At 49.0% G+C, this 14,910-nt stretch overlaps 1 protein-coding gene across 9 annotated transcripts in view; it reads left to right on the forward strand.

Moving 5' to 3' along the window:
• SLC13A5 (solute carrier family 13 member 5) overlaps window positions 1–14,035 on the forward strand; it is a 29,324-nt gene extending 15,289 nt beyond the window's left edge. For 5 of the 9 annotated variants that reach the window (XM_082370684.1, XM_082370683.1, XM_082370685.1 and 2 more), the window contains 5 exons: window positions 788–888; window positions 1,945–2,063; window positions 3,986–4,147; window positions 7,189–7,326; window positions 8,486–14,035. In XM_082370684.1, coding sequence (XP_082226810.1) covers window positions 788–888; window positions 1,945–2,063; window positions 3,986–4,147; window positions 7,189–7,326; window positions 8,486–8,611 — 646 coding nt within the window. In that variant the 3' untranslated portion in view covers window positions 8,612–14,035. The other 4 variants (XR_014238157.1, XM_082370689.1, XM_082370688.1 and 1 more) reach the window with 4 other exon arrangements.
• The last annotated feature ends 875 nt before the right edge of the window (window positions 14,036–14,910 follow it).

A 14,910-nucleotide genomic window follows, 5' to 3' on the forward strand; every position in this document is an offset into this window, starting at 1 on the left:
GTTGCGGAGCACCCTGTTGGTTTCCGGCCTCACTCTTGTCTCGCCAGCCTTCCTGACGCGCTCACAGATGGGGTCGTGGGGCCCCTCTTGCCCCAGCAGGCTGGCAGGGTAGCCAGGCCGTGACAGAGAGAGGCCGGCTGGGCTAGGACTGGGGCTCTCAGTGCTCTGGCTTCCAAGTCTCTGTTCTGCCATCTTTCCTTTCTCATGTTTCTTCAGATCCGGGCGAGTCCCTCTGAAGACACACATCCTGGGGTCCAGAAGCTTCTTTAGATAGAGACTTGGCAAAAGGGGGGATACGAAGTTTCTCTCCTGGCTAAGATGTTATGTGGTCAGAATAGAAGAAAGGTTGAGAAACATGCATATCCTAGAAAGGGCAGAAGATGTGCACAGGGAGATTGCTGCCTGTTACTGCTTACTCCATTTTGAAGGTCTGCTTGGGGTAGCCCCAAAGTCCTTGTGGTCACCCTGGTGAACCCAGAATCCCGGAGAATCTGGTTGAGGAGAGCTCATGAAGCTCACCTATGGAGCAACACAGACAGAGAGGGAAGTGAGCCCCTCAGAGTCACTCAGAGTTGGTGGCAGAGCTAGGCCGAGAACATGGGAGTCTTGGTTTCCAGCCGGGATTCAGTCTACCTCATCCCTCCCGATCTTGGCCTTTGGGGTTCCAGTTTTCTTACTCCGACGAGCCCATCTCCTCACGTGGGAGCATTCAGACACAGTGCAGGCTTGTTGCATGACTGTCAGTGCAGCCAAGATGGGCTCATCCCATGTGCTCTTCCCTGCCCAGGTATGCCTCCGATGCCACAGTGGCCATCTTTGTGGCCATCTTGCTATTCATTGTGCCTTCGCAGAAGCCCAAGTTCAACTTCTGCAGCCAGACTGAGGAAGGTAAGGCTCCTGTCCTGGCCTCCCATTCATCAGGGTTGGGGCTCCGGCAGCAAAGGATCTCCATGGTGTTCCCTGGGCCTGGGAGGGAGAACATCTCACCCTGTTGAAAAGGACTGGCTAGATTACAAAGTCTGGGCACAGCGTATTTTCCAAGCCTTCTCTGTATATTGTTTAGTGCAGAATCTCCTCTTTTGCTTTTTAAACATTTGAAATCTTATTTATTTTACAACAGGAACAGAAAGAGATTTCACATTTCCCATAATGCCATCAGTATTTTGGGGGTTTCTCTCTCCCTCCCAGTCTTTGTTAATATGCATATATATTATATGGCTATAATCAAAACATACATAATTTCAATCCTGTTTCTTTACTGGTTTTTGTTTTCATGTTTTCGCTTGTGGTTATGCTAGAAACATTTCCTGCTATTGCCACAGTCTTCAAATTTATTTTCTCTAATAACGGCATTATATTGTATCGCGGGCTGTAACCATTCCCCTGTCACGGAGCATTCTGGCTGTTTTGAATTCTTCATTATTATAAATTAATGTTTTCGTGAATATAGCTTTTTCTTTGAGGGTGTTTCTTCTTCCGGATAAATTTCTAGCAGTGATTGCAGCTTGGGTAAAAGAGTATATATGTCTTAAAGGCTTTTAAAATGTATTGGTAAATTGCTTTTCAAAAAGACTGCACCAATTTATAACACTAACAGGAGTGTATAATAGCTTTACCATATCATGTCTTTACCAGCAGTGGGTGTTGTAGTGATCACCGTAAATTTTAGCTAATTTACAGATATGAGACGGCACTCATTGTCCTTGCGGGCTTTTATTCCCCTGCATTAGATCTCTTTTACCTCTTTCGCTTGCTAATGCTGCTCTGGGTTATGTATGGGTTGTTTTGTTTTTTTTTTCCTGGCCACGCTACATGGCTTGTGGGATCTTAGTTCCCCAACCAGGGATTGAACCTGGGCCCTCAGCAGTGAAAGCACGGAGTCCTAACCACTGGACTGCCAGGGAATTCCCAACGTATGTGTGTGTTTTTATCATCTCTTCTCAGAAAGGAAAACACCATTTTATCCGCCTCCGCTGCTGAATTGGAAGGTGGCCCAGGAGAAAGTACCCTGGGGCATCGTGCTGCTCCTGGGGGGTGGCTTTGCTCTGGCTAAAGGATGCGAGGTAACTTCTCCACTGTGGGCTGCCTAGGGCCCCTTCCTTCACCAAGAGGGCAGCTGAGAACTGCTGCACCCCTCCTCCTCGGCACCCCAGGCCTGTGCCTGTGTGTTTCTGTGTCTGTCTTCTCCATGTAACTGTTCATTTCTTGAAGACGGGGCCTCTGCCTTGTCATCTAGGTACCCTGCACCATGAATAGTGCCTGGAATAGAGAAAGTACTCGCTGAGTGATTTCAGAAATGAGTAAATGAGTGACCCTGGTTAGCCAAAAGAGATGCGGGATGATGGGAGGTCTCCTGTGGGGTTTGGTAATAATAATCTCTGCTTTGATTTATTCTAGGCAGATCTTTCTTTCAAGTCTTTGTGAATATTTTCACCATTACCCTTGGTTCTTCTTCCTGATGAACTTTGTTGATATGGTTGCCATTAAAAATTTTTTTTCTCTAGCTAGGTATGTAGCGACATAGGAGGAGAGGAAGAGCTTTTGGGGGAAAACACCCAAAAATGCAACTTTCTTACCTCCCCCCTTCCCTGATAGGGAAGAAATGAGCCAGAGGGAGGGATGCTTGGTGCTGCGTTCCTCTGTCCATCCGTTCATCCATCTATCCAGGAATAGAACGTAATAGATAGACTTGGTCTACCTTATTATTGCTGTTTCCTCAGCATCTAGGACGGAGCCTAGCACATAGTGGGTACATAACTATTATTTTGATGAACAGATCCATCCATTTAGTCACCTCTCCATCCATCTCTCATTCACTCATTCATTCGTCATCAAACCTTCCTATTATGTCTGTGTTAGGTCAGGCACACGAATTACAGAGATTGATATATGGTCCCTGTTCTTGAGGATTTCACAGCCTAGAGAGGGGGACATGTTTGGAAGAGCATTTCAGAAAGAAGTGACACATGAGTACAGAAATCAGCGTGTTGTATCCAGCTGAGGAACAGCAGACGATAAGGCTGGTGAGGCTCACAGAAGCCACTTCACTGAGGGTCAAGATAGGGAGTGTGGACTTTATTCTGAAGGTGGTGGGCAGCTACTAAAGGCTTGAGGCCAGGGAGTAACTTGGTCAGATCTGCACTTGGGAAAAATCTCTTGGATGTCTGAAGTGGAGGCCTAGGCCGGACAGGGGTTGGGGGAGACCCAGTAGATGCTCCATAGCCTTCATCTAACACAGGCTCAGAACACTGGACTCCATGGTCCACTGTCTCCTTTTTGAAACTCCTTCCTCCTTTGGTCCCCAAGACATCATTTTCTCCTGTCTACTTCTAACTCTGACTATTCCTGCCCTGCCTCCTTGGTTGACTTTTCCTCTGTTCTCCCTTAAATATGAGTGTTCCTGAAGGTTCTGTCCTTGGCTTCTTCTTTGTTCACGTTTCATTCTCTCCCTGGACAATCTATTCTTAGCCTAAAGCCCCAAATCTAAATTCCCAATTTCTGACTCAAATCACTCTCCTGAGCTTTAAGAACTGTGGGAGACAGAGAGGAGATGATGGACATGAGATGTTTTGGGTGTCATGGTGACTGGGCATAAGAAATAAGGGGGACAGAGACCCCAGGATGACCCCCTAGCCTTCTAGGTTGGACACTAGGTGAGCCTAGTCACTGGGCTGGGGAGCCCAGGGGGAGCAGACGATGAATTCAGGTTGGGGCATGTTGGGTCTGACACGCTCATGGGATATCTGTGTGGAAATCCAGACAGCAGACCAGCTGGGCTGGAAACGAGGATTTAGGAGATAGCAGAGTGAGGATGGAGACTGAAATTGTGGGTACGGATTAGATCACCTATGGTACGTATGCAGAGAGAGAGAATCGGAAGTGAAGGATGGGCTGAGCCCTCTGGAGACAGATGAAGGTCCCTCCAGGCTCCGGAGGAACTGTGAGCCAGGAGCCCTGTGGTGACTGCCCTCCCTGTATTTCCCAGGCCTCGGGGCTGTCAGAATGGATGGGGAAGCAGATGGAGCCCTTGCATGCCGTGTCCCCGGCAGCCATCACCTTGATCTTGTCCACACTCATTGCTGTGCTCACTGAATGCACAAGCAACGTGGCTACCACCACCCTGTTCCTGCCCATCTTTGCCTCCATGGTAAGTAACCCTGCTGGGGGTGATGACCCTTAGTCATCATTTCATAGGAAGCTGACCATATCCTGGGTCCCTAGAGAGACAGTGACATCAGGGGCCCAAGCCTGGCCAGGCTCTGGAGACCTGGGTCCTGAGCCCTGCTCTTAACACAGACTTGTGTGCCCTTGATGGCCCTGGGCCTGCGCTCAATGCTTCGCTGGTTCTTCTTTGTATCCTCCACGCTGACCAAAAGTGCTAAGCAACAACCAGGTGCCCTAAATTTATTTATGAATGTAATCGATTATTTCTCAAGCTGGGGAGACAGGGCTTACACCACGGATGCCATGGGGGAATGATAGAGGGTCTCTCAGAATGTAGCACAGGTGAGCAGGAGGCCTGCAGGACAGGGGGACACCATTGGCTGGAACCCGCCAGGAAGAGATCTTGGGGGAAATGGAGCCTGGGAATGGTGGGAGGGGAGAGGACGTTCCGGGAAGATGGAGTAGCCCACATAAAGGAAATGGGAGCATGACTGAAAACTCCCAGAAGCCTTACTTGGCAAGCTCAGGGACTGGGGATCAGTGGGCACTGAGCCCAGAGAGGCTGTGGGTGGTGGTGGGTGGGGATGCTGAGTGCCAGGCTAAAGGGCTGTGTTCCGTGGGCAAGCATATTTTTGAATTGGGACTGAGAAGAAAGCAGAGCTTATAGGAAGCTCGACTGTGACCTTCTCTTGCATTTCCTTTTGTCACTCATCACTTGGCAGTACCAACCTCAAGGTGGTACAGAAAAAGCCCTAGGTTCGGAGTCAGAAGACCTGAGTTCAAGTTGTGGGATCCTCAAACCTGTCACTCAAGTTCTTTCCCCTACTCTTGTGCTGAGGGTCAAGTAGGATGAGGGCTATGAAAACCCTCTGTAGATGCAAAACGAGCCGGGGAGAGGCTGAGGCTGTCATTCTGGAGTTGGGAGGACAGACTTACAAAGGCCTCAACACAGGATTGAAGTTGGTAACTTTTCATTCAGTTGCCAGGGTGTCCATGTGTATAAAAAGCAAACCCAAGTGATTTTCTCCTTTTATTACAAGTGAAGATGGAAGTGTTAGAAAGAGCAAGGTGGCCCATCTCCCCTTCCCCTAAGCAGGCTGCCCAGGGCGAAAAGATGCCGAGGAGCGTCTTCTGATGCTGGTCGTGCCGTAGTGAGGACTCCTTCCCTAGCAGAGGCCTGGCTTTGTCACCTCCAGACGCTAGTCAAATGGGGGTCTTCACCTGAGTGGGTGGCCAGGCCCTTCGAAAACAAGCTTTTCTAGAATCCGAAGCCCCGAGTTAGATTCCACACAGACCTCACGCTCCTGCCTCAGCACCCACCTGCAGGCAAGGGGAAGGTGGTGACCCCCAGCTGGGTCACAGAGGCACATGGGGTGCACACACCATGGGGAAACCAGGAAGCAGACTGGTTCCTCTCAGTTACTCCTAGAGGGAGTGCAACTGGCGCAGCCTTTTCAGAGACCTGTTTACCCACGGGAACCATAACCTGAAACCCGCTCATACCCTTTGACTCTGCGAATTTTTTTTTTTTTTCCAATAAAAAAATATTTATTTTTTCCTATGGTTTAGAATATATCAATACAGTGATACATGTATATATGTTATAATAAAAACCCCTATATTAAAAGTATATGCTAAAATACTTTCCTGATAGTGGTGAAAATAAAGAAAATGGAAGGCCACTGGTAAAAAAAATATTATGTACATATTTATATTTTGTGCATAGAAAGGTTTAAAATACAAGGTTTGTGAAAATAAAACGACAAGGATTTAAAAAAACCCAACTGCTAAGAGATTACACCGGACTCTGGGAATTTTATGTCCAGGAATCTGTCTTAGGAAAATCATCAGAGATGCCTACAAGCTTATATTATAAAGATGCACATCAAAGAATTATTTGTTACAAAAATACTTCCATAATAGCAGGGGACTGATGAAATAAGTTATCATATATTCATACAATGTAATACTATCAAGCCATTAAAAAAAAAAATCAGTCCTGAAGGGTATTTCATAAAATGGGAACACATAATTTTTCAAAGCTGAAAATGTGATACATACACATAGCCAGAAAACGTCTAATAATACCAAAGAGTATACAGACCCTTACGCTCTAGCTTCCTCCCTAAAGACAATTCCTGTTATTAATTCCTTAGGTATCTTTCTGGACGTATTACACAGGCACACACAGACACACACACTCTCCTTTTAAACAAATGGCATTATTCCGTGGTCCTGTTCTGCACCTTATTAAATCTAATCATATATCTTGGAGATCCTTCCATTGTTAGCACATAAAACCTACTCAATTCTTCTTTTCAGCTGCAAACTATTCCATTGTTTGTATATATGTATTTTATTTGACCGTCCTGCTATTGATGGCCATTGAGTCTGTTTCCTGTGTGTTTTGCTGTTACAATATTGCACTGAACATCTCTGCATATGTGTCTGCTCTCATGTGCAAGTAGATCTGCATGATAGATTATTAATTTTGATATTGACAGACATTACAAATTATTATATCATTCATTCATTCAACAGATATTTATGAGCATCTGTCTACTCTGTGCTAGATGTGGCTGAATTTTAAGCTTTAAACAGATGGATACCAAATTCCATACACAAAATGATCCCAAATGTGTATAATAACACACACATACAGAGGCACACACACAGGTGAGAGATGTGGTCCCTGCCCTCTAGGCTCTCTCTGTGTCAGGACAGACAGACATGTGCACACATGGGCTGCAGGAGTGCCCAGCATGGTCTCTGGCACATAGTAGGTGCCCAAGAAGTAGATGTTGAGTGAATTGAGGGGGTTCAGAAAGGCTTCCCGGTAAGTTTAGCCTTCAGGGTCCAGCAGAGTTATCATCCAGATGTGGCAAAGGGTAGAGGGGCCAGCAGGACAGAGGCACAGAGGTGGGAATGTACACAGTACATTAGGGAAAAGCTTTTCAGAGTGATGGCCCCCAGGAGCTTCTGTTTTCTGCATCTGTGACGTTGTAGTGCTGTGTTTTTCCCCAGTCACGTTCCATTGGCCTCAACCCGCTGTACATCATGATCCCCTGTACCCTGACTTCATCCTTTGCCTTCATGTTGCCCGTGGCCACCCCACCTAATGCCATCGTGTTTTCCTATGGACACCTCAAGGTTTCCGACATGGTAACGCAGCCGCTTTTATTCACTCCTATCACCTATGATGCTTTTGTCATGAGGGATGCCCCATTTGTTAATGACCTGTGGTGTCAAACAGTTTGGGACCAAATGTCCAGACCTAGCTCATTATTTGCATTTACATGCAGCTTTTTCCTTCTTTTTTGACATGATCTCTTGTTTCATAGACTGCTCTGTCCCCCAAAGCTGAGAGGCGGGTTACAGAGTCTCCCACCTGGAAGTGCCCGAGCAGCCGCCAGGGGAGCCCTCACTGAGCACTGGGAAGGGGTGAGGGTGGGAGTCCCACATGGACGAGATGGACTTCACAATCTAGTAAGAACCCGTGAGGACAGTCAGGAGGGGCACGGCTGAGATGAGGGGAAATGTTAATGAGAGCCAAAGAGATTGACAGAGGTGTCTACAGACATGGAAGCAGGCAGGGGGAGAGACACCACTGCCTGGGAGCAGATGCTGCCTTGGAAACAAATGCTGCCAAAGGAGGAACTCTTCGGTTCTGCTTTGGCTTTATCCCAGCCTCCGGCGGGAGGAGGGCAGCTCTGCAGCTCCGGAATGGGGAGAGGCAAGTGGGCAAACAGGGGAGGCCAGGAAAGCGGGTCCCTCCCTCGGCCCAATCGGGTGTTAGTTAACTCAGAGCCTCGGCTGGGTATCTCTGGGACTCCATGGAGCATTCTCACACAGAGGGTGGGTCCCAGAAACCAGGAACTGCAAACTCAATTCCAATCCCCAGTGAAAATTCTGCCACAGGGTTTGAAAGCAATGGTTAGTGAGCACCCAAAGAACGCAGAGCAGGCCCTAGAAAGGCCAGCACGTGCCTGTGGGGCGGTGAAGGCGCTGGGGTCAGACCCGGGCCCCTCCAGTAACTCCCTCGCCTCCCTGAGGCCCAGTTTTCCAAACGTCCCAATGGGCCTGAAGAGCCCACCCGTGCTGCCTGTTTCCTAGGCTGCCTTAGCAGTGGTGATTCTTACTGGACACGAAGTTGCTCTGCCTGGGGGGGTGGGGTGAGCACAGGGCCTGGCCTGGGGATGGGAGGCCCAGCAAACAGCCTTTGTTCCCTTCTCCCAGAGTGCTGGTTCCCAAGGCCCGTTCACCTTTGTTCTGACAGCCTGGCAGACCCGAGGGTGCTGACTCTGACCCTGTTTTTTTCCAGATGAAAACAGGACTAATAATGAACGTCATTGGAATCACCTGTGTATTTTTGGCCGTCAACACCTGGGGACGGGTCATATTTGACTTGGACAGTTTCCCTGACTGGGCTAATGTGACAGCACACTGAGACTTAGGAAGAGCCGCAAGACCACGCCCAAGGCCCCTGCCCTCCTGAGGACACCCGAACCTTCCAGTACAACTTGTAGCAGAGCTTTGGGGTTCATGCCCCAAGGTGACCCCACGATGCCCACACCCCACGGAGACCCAGCCAACGGGCCACCTCTTCCTCCACGCCTGGGGTCTCAGCTGGGGCCGGGTGTCTGGAGGGCAGGCTCGGAAGTGAAGGGAGCCTCCCATAAGGCTGCTGGCGTCCATCTTTCCTGAGGGCCTGCCATCATCTCTGGGACGGGCAGGGTGCCACCCCCACTAAGCCTCGAGCTGGCCCCATGGCTGGGCTCTGGTGTTCTCTCGTCATCTAAATGGCAATCAGATCCCAGCTCTGGAGGTGGAAAACAACCTTCCAGAGCCTGTGTCTCTCCCAGCTTACCTTGGGCTGCCTCAGACCCCTCCTGTCACTCGGAAGGGACAATCCAGCCCGGGGACAAAATGTCTGGTCCTGGGCAGCTTTCCTCCGCTGGAGCGAGTGGGAATCAGAGCCTCCTGGGACCACCAGGAGTATGGTGCCACCGCAAAAGGATGAGGAATTTGAGTCGATAACTTCTGGACGACACCACCCCACTGTCACCCCACTGACGGTTCACTGCTCCATCTGAACTGACAGTTTGGACCCCCTTCCCAGCTCTGTGGGGCACCTCCTTCAGCTCCTAGGCCCCTCTGTTGTCTGGCCGACATTTGCTGGAATCTGCCCCTTTTCTCCCAGGCAGGTCAGTTTGGCTCTTCCGGGAGATGCTTTTCCTGCCCCACGACAGCTGGGATCACACTCCAAGTATGGGCAGTGATGGCCTCCTTTGGGGCCACAGGCGGAGGTCTAGGTCCTCCCTCACCTGCAGACCCAGGGGGAATACCTGTTAACCGCCAAAAGCAGGGTTCCTTCAGGGTTTGTCTGTCATGCCAGAGTTTGGGCACCTCTGGGGAAAGCCTCCCTCTGCTGACTGGTCTTGGCAGTCTAGCCTGCTGCTGACAGAGCATCGCTGAGAGCAAGCAGTGCCCGGAGGTCCCTGAGCAGACAGCCCCTGCCCATGGGTGAATCTACCTGAAGTTGCTGGACAAGGACTCCAGAGTGGCCTGGGAGCCCTCAGAACAACCTGTGAGAGACACATGAGAGGATCCTATCCTCCTACCCACCAACCCAATTTTCTTTCCTTCTTGTGCTGTTCCATTGATGGTATTTTTCAGAGCAGGAGAAAGTATGGGAACCCAAGGAACCCCCATGCCCCACCCGAGGACCAAGCATCCCACCTGGTTCCTTGGGTGGGATGATGTCTGAGCGCCCGGTCTGTCTCCCATGGAAGGTACATGGCGCTGTCTCTGGCTTTCTGCTGTGTGTGGGGTGGGGGTGGGCAGGCAGGTGGATGAATGAACACTTACTGCCCACCTCCAGTGTGCCAGGCCTCCCCGGCCCTGGTGCATCTGACAGTCATCTCATTCAGTCTTTGCAGCAGCCTGCGAGATAGGCAGGCATTATTAACCTCCTCTGTCTTTCATTAATACTGGGGCTCAGAGAGGCCACGTCATGTCCAAAGTCACACATCAAGTTAGTGGTGGCTAAGGTTCCAATTCGGATCTTCCGCTGCCATGTCCACTGATGCTTCCTCTAGCCATTAAGGGCCTTGGCCTTACAGGGATGGTAGGGAAAGGTGGGTGGCCAAGAGCACGTCTACCCCAAGGCCCTGCCTGCTCAGGGATCATTCACAAGAGCCCTTTCTGCTGCCTCCTCTGAGATGGGCTTAGGTCAGTCCTGGAACAGACAGGGCTGGTCTTTGCCCAGAGAAATAAAGCCTTTGGTTGGAGAGAGCAGTATGGAAATGGCTACCTGCTCCCCTGCCAAGATAAAACCGACCCACCCCTCTGTCACTGCTCCCTACACTGCTGTTGTTGACGTGTCTGCCCCACCAGTGAGGGCTTCCAAGGACTTGCACTGCCTGCTGGGTCCAGTGCTGGCCCTATGGCTAATCCACAGCAGGCCACCACAAGTGTGATTGGTAAATAAATGACTGATCAGTGTTGTCAATTAGATGTATGCCTGGTGGTAGTGAGCAAGGTCAGTGAAGGTCATCCAACGTGGGCAATGAAGGATGAGTAGGACTGGCCAGGCTGATGGGGGAGGATGTGGTGGGGTGGGTGGAAGGGTGGGGGGATTCCATCTGGTTGAGGAATGACAAGAAAGCTGGGCAGGGGTTCAGGAGAAAAGATCCCAAGGTTGAGGAGGCTGACCAAAGGCTGTTTCTAAACAGCATCTCTTGAAGTTGGCTGGAGTTGCACTAACATTTATGGCCAGTGCCAATCAGGATTGCTTTTGGCTGCAAGTAAGAGAAAACCTAGCTAACAGCGGCTTAAATCATAAGGGCATTTAATGTTTACTTAACAAGAAGTCTGGAGGTAGACGGTTGCTGGCACTGGTCCAGCAGCTCACTCGGGCCACCAAAGACTTGGGATTGATCGTCCACTCTGCTATCTTAAGGGTGCTATGCCTTTACTGTCATGCTTGACCCTCATACTATATACACATCTGCATTGAAGGCAGGAAGGAAGGTGTGCGAGATGGGGGCATGATGGTGCCTACTGCATCTCTCCCTTTTATTAGGAAAGCAAAAGCTCTCTCAGAAAGCCCTACAATCTTCCCTTTATGTCTTGTTGGCCAGAACTAGATCATATGCCCACCCTTAGGCCAATCATTGACAAAGGGGAATTGGAGTACCATGAGACCAATTAGGACTCATTTCTTGGGCTTGGGAAATTGGCCTATGTTTCCTGAAATCAAGAGGTTTTCACCTACTACAAAATATGGCTTCCGGCAGGGGAAGAAAAGGGGGAGCTGCTGGGTAGGTGATGAACCAGGGTCTGCTATTATGACCCCTTCAGAGGGCTGCCCTCACTCCAGGCTACTTGAGTGGCTCCCTTTCCATGGAATTCAGTAGAAACACATTCCTGGGTAGGAAGAGAGTATGTGTTTGGTCAAGGGCTTCACCTCTGCCTCCACTTCCAGGAGAACCACTGGATTGGGAGGCTAGAGTCTGAGTCACGGACCAAGCTCAGTCCTGACGTCGGATACTGAACAAGTCAGTCCACTCTCTGGGCCTCAGTTTCCATCAGGAAGGGGCTGGACTAGAGCATCTGTAAGGGCCTTTCCCCAGAGTCATGAATACCCTTACCCCACTGACCCTTCATCTGCTTGGGCCAGATGCAGCCCCTGCCGCATCCCCATGATGTCTTGGCTTAAAGTCTATTACATGGCCCACTCCCTGCTCCCATCTGGGTCTTAGCCATTTGCCGAAAGCCCTCTGAGACCTTTTCCCCATTGATATTTTGCCTCTTATATTTTGTAAAGAGGTTCTACCCGAGACCCTTGATTTCTCTCTTCTTAGCATACATCAGACATTTGGGCCCAAGGTTAGCTGAACACATAATCTTGACCAGGACTGCTCTCTGAGCTGCTTTGCCAGGGACTTATGGCTCCACAAGGATCCCATGCGTTCCAGGGTTCCTTATCCTTTGATCCTGGAATTGGGATCCTTCCCTGTCCCTCTGAGCTGAGGACTTCCTTAGGGAAAGACCTGGACCGCCTCCTCTGGCAAAACAAGTGAGCAGGGCATCTCCCTGGGACAGGAAAAGTCTTCCCTCCTCCCCACCATCCCTTACACACAAGAATAATGGATAATGAAACTTTTGCTCTGGACTTCAAGCAGGGAGTCAGCTCACTAGCACAGAGTCCAATTCTCAAAATGAATACGGACATTCCCTGGTAGGACCCTTGATGGCATGTTCTTTTTGGGGAAATAAAGACCAAATGCTGGACCGTCTGGTTAAAAACTACACCTGGAAGTCCTATTCTTAGCTCAGAACTCCTTTTTCTGGGGTACTCTCTCCCCTGGTCCCACATCCTCTTAAAAGCCTTGTCTTCCAACCCACCAAAGAAGCTTCTTTTCACATTAAAAAAAAAATTCCATCATGATAAATCTTCCACATCATGGGATGGCTTTTTACATTCTCCAACAGAAAGCTTACCATTTCCGGCCAAAATCCTTGTGCTCAGATAGATATTCAGTTTATTTCCTGTGGTGTCCTGAGCCAGGATTCAGGTTCTCACTTCCCTGCCCCAGAAACGCCTTCCAGGCGCTTCCCTGATATGCTTGTGCAAATGCCCACTTCTACTCTCAGAGACATAGGCCGCCCACTGCCGGCAGTGTGAGAGCAGCATTTATGTCCCTGCTTCCAGCTATCAAGGGTAGAGAAATATGACAATTCAACCTCAGAACACCCTGTTACCCAATCAAGAAATTTTAACTAGTTTTTATATCTAAAAAGTTACCATGAACACAGTGAAAAAATTCCAACAGTACAAAAAAGTATTGAGACATGTCCCTCCACTTTAGACCTTGAGGCCTTCAGGCCCTTCCAGAAAGGCAACCATTGCCCAACAGTTTCTTACATGTCCTTCCAGACATGTTACATATACAGTCGGCCCACAGGGGTTGGCTCCAGGACCCCTGAGGGTACCAAAATCTGCGGATGCGCAAGTCCCTTGTATAAAATGGCCTAGTATAGTCGGCACCCCCATATCTGTGATCCTGCATGATGGTTGGTTGAATCTGCAGATGCAGAACTCGAGGATACAGAGGGCCAACTGTATACAAGCTTACGTAATAGATATGCGTCCTCTTTATTACATCTGGGAGCATACTATACACATTTTCTGTCCTTGTTTCCACCCCTCCCCCTTAATTTATTTGGAGATCATTCCATTTCAGGACATATTAAGTTTGACTTTATTTCCCCATTCAATAGTTAATTTTGTTTTTCTTTTTTCTTTTTTTATTTTTGGCTGCTCCCCAGCTTGTGGGATCCTAGTTCCCCGACCAGGGATTGAACCCAGGGCCTGGAAGTGAGAGCACCGACTTCTAACCACTGGACCACCAGGGAATTCCCAATTTTGGTTTTAAACTGAGGTAAAATTAAATTCAGTGAACTGCACAGATCTTAAGTGTACAATTCAGCGATTTAGACAACTGTATAAAAGGTGTAAGCAACACCTCATTTCCATCTCCTTAACCCCTGAAGGTTCTCTTGCCCCTTCCAGGAATCTACACCTTCTTGAGGCAACCACTGTACTGATTTCTGTCAGCATAGGTTGGTTTTGCCTGTTGAAATTCATGTAAATGGAATCTTACAGTACCTACTCTTGTGTCTGATTTATTTTGTGCAACAAAATGCTTTAGAAATTCATTCCTGTTGTGTGTATCCATTCATTCCTTTTATCGTTGTTGCTAACTAGTGTTCCATTGTATGAATATGCCACAGTTTGTTTATTCTCCTTTGATGGACATTAGGTTTGCTCCAGTTGAGGGCTATCTGAATAAAGCTGTTATAAAATTCTCTGCATACGTCTTTTTGTGGACATATGTTTTCACTTCTCTTGGCTGTGTGCCTAGGAGTAAGCCTCAGTCTTTTTAAAAGCTGCATAGTATTCTATTGTAAGTGTATACCATATAACAAACAAGACCCCTGTTGATGGGCATTTGGGTCATTTCCAATCTTTTGCTAAGACTGTAATAAACATGTCTGTACTTAAATCTTTGTAAATGTACGTGAGTAGAATACTTGCCTAGAATGGCATGCTGGATGAAAACGTGTATGTATTTAAATCTGGGACAGAGGGGAATTCCCTGGCAGTCCGGTGATTAAGGTTCTGCACTTTCACAGCTGAGGGCCCGGGTTCCATCCGTGGTTGGGGAGCTAAGATCCCACAAGCTGCGTGGTGCCTCGGCCCCGCCACCCCCCCAAAAAAAATCTGGGACAGATATTGCCAACTTGCTTTCCAAAAAGGCTGTGCCAATATATATTCTCAAGAACTGTGCATGAGGACTTCCCTGGTGGCGCAGTGGTTAAGAATCCGCCTGCCAATGCAGGGGACACGGGTTCGAGCCCTGGTCCGGGAAGATCCCACATGCCGCGGAGCAACTAAGCCCGTGCACCACAACTACTGAGCCTGCGCTCTAGAGCGCGCGAGCCACAACTACTGAGCCCGTGTGCCACAACTACTGAAGCCCGTGCGCCTAGAGCCTGTGCTCCACAACAAGAGAAGCCACTGCAATGAGAAGCCCGCACACCGCAACGAAGAGTAGCCCCCGTTTGCCGCAACTAGAGAAAGCCCACACGCAGCAACAAAGACCCAATGCAGCCAAAAAAAACAAAAAAACAAAAAACTGCATGAGGCTATATTCTCACATATCCTGAATAACTCCGTAT

The sequence above is a fragment of the Balaenoptera borealis genome (assembly GCF_965194805.1).
Source record: "Balaenoptera borealis genome assembly, chromosome: 20".
Classification (NCBI taxonomy): Eukaryota; Metazoa; Chordata; class Mammalia; order Artiodactyla; family Balaenopteridae; genus Balaenoptera; species Balaenoptera borealis.